At 50.0% G+C, this 3,804-nt stretch overlaps 1 protein-coding gene across 1 annotated transcript; it reads left to right on the top strand.

Moving 5' to 3' along the window:
* Positions 1-2,608: 2,608 nt before the first annotated feature.
* Positions 2,609-3,804, top strand: FTJAE_2805 (zinc cluster transcription factor; the record flags this gene model as incomplete). Its single annotated transcript, XM_037349037.1, has 3 exons — positions 2,609-2,900; positions 2,948-2,999; positions 3,051-3,804. The coding sequence occupies 3 exons, from the start codon at positions 2,609-2,611 to the stop codon at positions 3,802-3,804; spliced, it is 1,098 nt and encodes a 365-aa protein (XP_037210084.1).

Here is a 3,804-nt window from a genome sequence, read left to right on the forward strand (position 1 = left end):
GCTGTCGCTTTTGGCTGTGCAACGGCCGCACAGCGTGGCCATGAGAACCTTAACAAGGTCGCGGGATCATAACATCCTTGCCTGTCAGTGGGAGTCTAGAGTCTGGGAGCGCGAGAGCCCTTGTTACGGGGTCGCGGGTGCACATCTCATTTCTTGAAAGATGGAGATGGATGCCCCCCCGGTTTCCCCTCCAAGGAGTCTAGGAGAGACGCACAATGCAATCGCCGCCATTTGTCATTGGGTTCCAGGAGAAAGTTCTTCTGCTCTTGGCAACCCGAACTAAAACTAGCGACCATCCGCTGTACTGGTAATGTGGATATTCAGATGAGAGCAAGTGAAGAAAAAAAAAAACCGAAATAAATGAGATGAGATGGAATCATCCAAAGCCAACGGCCCCGAAGATGACGGAGATCGGTCGCGCGGAATGCCGACAGGACTCCGTAACTTAGTACTCTACCTAACTAACTCGTTCTGTCGTTCTAATCAATCAAAGGGCCCAAGGCTCATTCTCAAGCTCACCTTACCCTTCTAGAAGCACCAAAATTCGGTCAGTGGCGACAACCAACAGCGGTGGAAGTACGGCAATAAGTGGACAGGACAGGACAGGACAGGAGATGGGATCCATCTTTCTACCTCCATCCACTGCAATTGATCAAGATGCAGTTTCTGGGCAGCAGGGCAATGTACCCGTAGCGAGCCAGATGGCCTACAGACCTTGCTTGGCTGTACATAATAAGGATGATGCATCAGCAACTTGTTTGTTGATCGAGCACGATGACGAGATCGGTCTGGGGAGTAGACTATAAGAACAAGACAAGAATCATACATACCTAGGTATATACACGTACCTATCTAGAAATAGCCGCATTATTCCCTGTGGGGTATCAGTACAGTCTTACACACATCCAATATCTTACATACAATTTTCTAGTGATGGTGTTGGAATTGTTGTACAATGTAATCAAGTCCGAGATTGTAGGAGCTCTACTGGGTCATCCGCACCTCCAAACAATAAGCATCAATCCGTCTTACTGTACATTGCAGTGTAGTAAGTGTAGCGTTATGCAGCACAATTAAGTACCATTTGCCGTGCTCTGAAACCAGAACCAAAGCTTCAAAAGTTCAACCCAACCATGGTCAGAGCCAGAGCCAGACTGGGACGGCAGTCAGCGATGCAGTTTGATCCTTGCGAGTGATTTGATATTATACGCAAAATACGCGCTCAGTGACAGTCTCCGTATGTACGTACATACCCAACTGTAATTGTTGTATAGCCACAGGGGAAAGGGGATCGCCAAAAGCACCCCTAGCAGCTGCTCCGTACTGTAGCTAGCTCGCTCGCTCAATGCTCGTTCTCGGTCTCGCACCCTGATGCTGATCAAGGGCATGGCTTGGCAGAGACTCATCCTACACTCATCAGCCTCGCTCTTATGCTTTGAGTTTTGGGTACAATTTGCTTGCGCCCTGAGAACGCGTTGTCCCTCATTTTGATGGGCGCCCAATCAATCTGTATTTCCAACGGTTTGCTCTAACTGATAGCCCGTTAGGTTCAATGTAAGCACCAGCAGTTGGGGAAGCATCCAAGCCTCCCGTCAGCCATCACCATCATCATCATCGCTATACCATACCACCACAATCAATCAATCAATCAATCAATCAATCAATCAATCAATCAATCAATCAATCAATCAATCAATCAGTACGTACCCAAAATTCAAACACTCTCTTAAGTCCGCCGCCGTCAAACGCGGGCGGACTTTTAGGTCGCTCCAGTGCCTCAAACTTCCAGAGGATCCACACCATCACCATCAACAGAACATCAACATCCATCATCTGCGGGTCCATCTCAACCCCTGCTAGCCTCGACTCCCTGGACGATCCCTGTAACATGGAGCACTCTAGCACTTCTCTCGCCTTCTCGGACATAATGACCACGCCGACCGTTAACTACACGCCCTCCACTCCCAATAGGTATCTCTCTCGAGTACCGTACTCATCCTCACGGGGCACTCATTCACTCGTAATTCATGCCGCTGCGCGCGGGCGGGAACTTCCTTTGCACTCTCTCTGATACCTGATGTAGGTACCTACCTACTCATTCATACCATACCTGTATTCCACAGTCTACACCCTACGAAAACCTTCCGACCGCCGTGGACCGGGATCGCTCGTTCTCACATAATACATACATAACTCAAAATCCATAATAATTCAAGGCCCTCTCTTCTCTCTCTAGACTCTGGGCTCTACGCATAACTCACTTATTACTGTCCTGTCGCCAAGTCACCTCCAGTCACACAAGATCCAACCTTGCTTGACTTGACCTGCCTTGGCCTCGCCTACAACTATTATTAAGCTGCTCGAACCCTTCATTTCTTTCTTCCCCCCTCCTCTTCCACTTCAGCTTTCGTATCTATTACATACATCCATCACCAGCCACTCCTGTCCCAGGTGCTTGGTACTCTACCACTACAACTGGCTTACACATACTGGCTTACACCACTCAACATCCACCCAATCCAAACGCAACCCACAATCTGGATTGTATATCGCCTCAATCAACTTTGCTTGGCACATCATAGTCGTATTAGCTATAACTACAGCAGCAATGGGATCAGGTAGCTTACCATCTCCTCCCGCCGAGGATCATAAGTCGACCCTCTCTCGAAAGAGCACATCGTCAAGTTCCAAGTCTGTCAAGCCAGTCCACCGCACTTCCAAGCGGGCCAGCTCAAGTGCTGCCACAATTCACCACCACGACCATGTTACACATACAACTGGTATGGACGGCCGACACAAGCGTGTGTGGAAGGCTTGTGAAAGATGCCGAATGAAGAAGACCAAGGCACGTTTCCAGTACTACAGCTCTTTAACCCCACCTCTCACTAACACCAACTCAAGTGCGACGGTGAATTCCCGTGCAAGCGATGCAAAGACGACGGTCTAGTCTGCACAGCTGGCGTACGAAAGAAGATGGAATACAAGCAATTGCCTAGAGGGTATGTGCTCATATTTCCCAACTTGGTCTGCATCTCACTTACACGCAATAGTTACGCCGAGGTTCTCGAGAACACACAATTCGCCCTCATTGCCACAGTCCACAAGCTCTACTCAATGGTTCGAAACAACCAATCTTGGGATTTGGGAGAGCCCGAACTCAACGACCGCGGCCAGCCCGTGATCCACAACATCGCCCAGAAGCTCGGCTGCATCCGCCCCAACAGCGATATCGACCTCCCTGTTCACTCAGTGTTCCCTGAAGACGAAGCTGGCATGGCTGAGCTGGCTCGGCAGCTCGAGGATCAACAGAAGGAGCACGAGCCTGCAAAGGAAACCATCAAGGATACTGATTCATCCGTGTGCAACCGAACCGAGCGAGCGTCATCATCGGAGCTCGATCACTCCGACTTTGAGCACGACTATCGAAGGGCTGCCTTTGGTAACACCAATGCCATGACCCTCTCACCGCAGAGCTTCACAGGCAGCGCCGACTTCGACTTTGCCCCTCCACCGCCAGAGATTGATGCTTCCAGCCTGTTCCCCTCGCAATCGCCCGCCATGAGCAACTTTCCCGCCTGGACAATGACCAAACCTCAGCCTAGCGACCTCACCATGCAATTTCTACAACAGCAGCAACAGAACGGCATGATGGCAAACATGGACTTGTTGAATCAGGGCCTCGTCGAATCAGAATTCGGAACAATCAAGCCTCACGTTCTGTCATGTCCTAACCCCGAAGTTATGCTGGGCATGGGCGATCCCATGATATATTCTGGCTACGACGGTGAACCAATGCGACTATAA

This window comes from Fusarium tjaetaba, assembly GCF_013396195.1.
Source record: "Fusarium tjaetaba strain NRRL 66243 chromosome Unknown NRRL66243_c0000058, whole genome shotgun sequence".
Lineage (NCBI taxonomy): Eukaryota > Fungi > Ascomycota > Sordariomycetes > Hypocreales > Nectriaceae > Fusarium > Fusarium tjaetaba.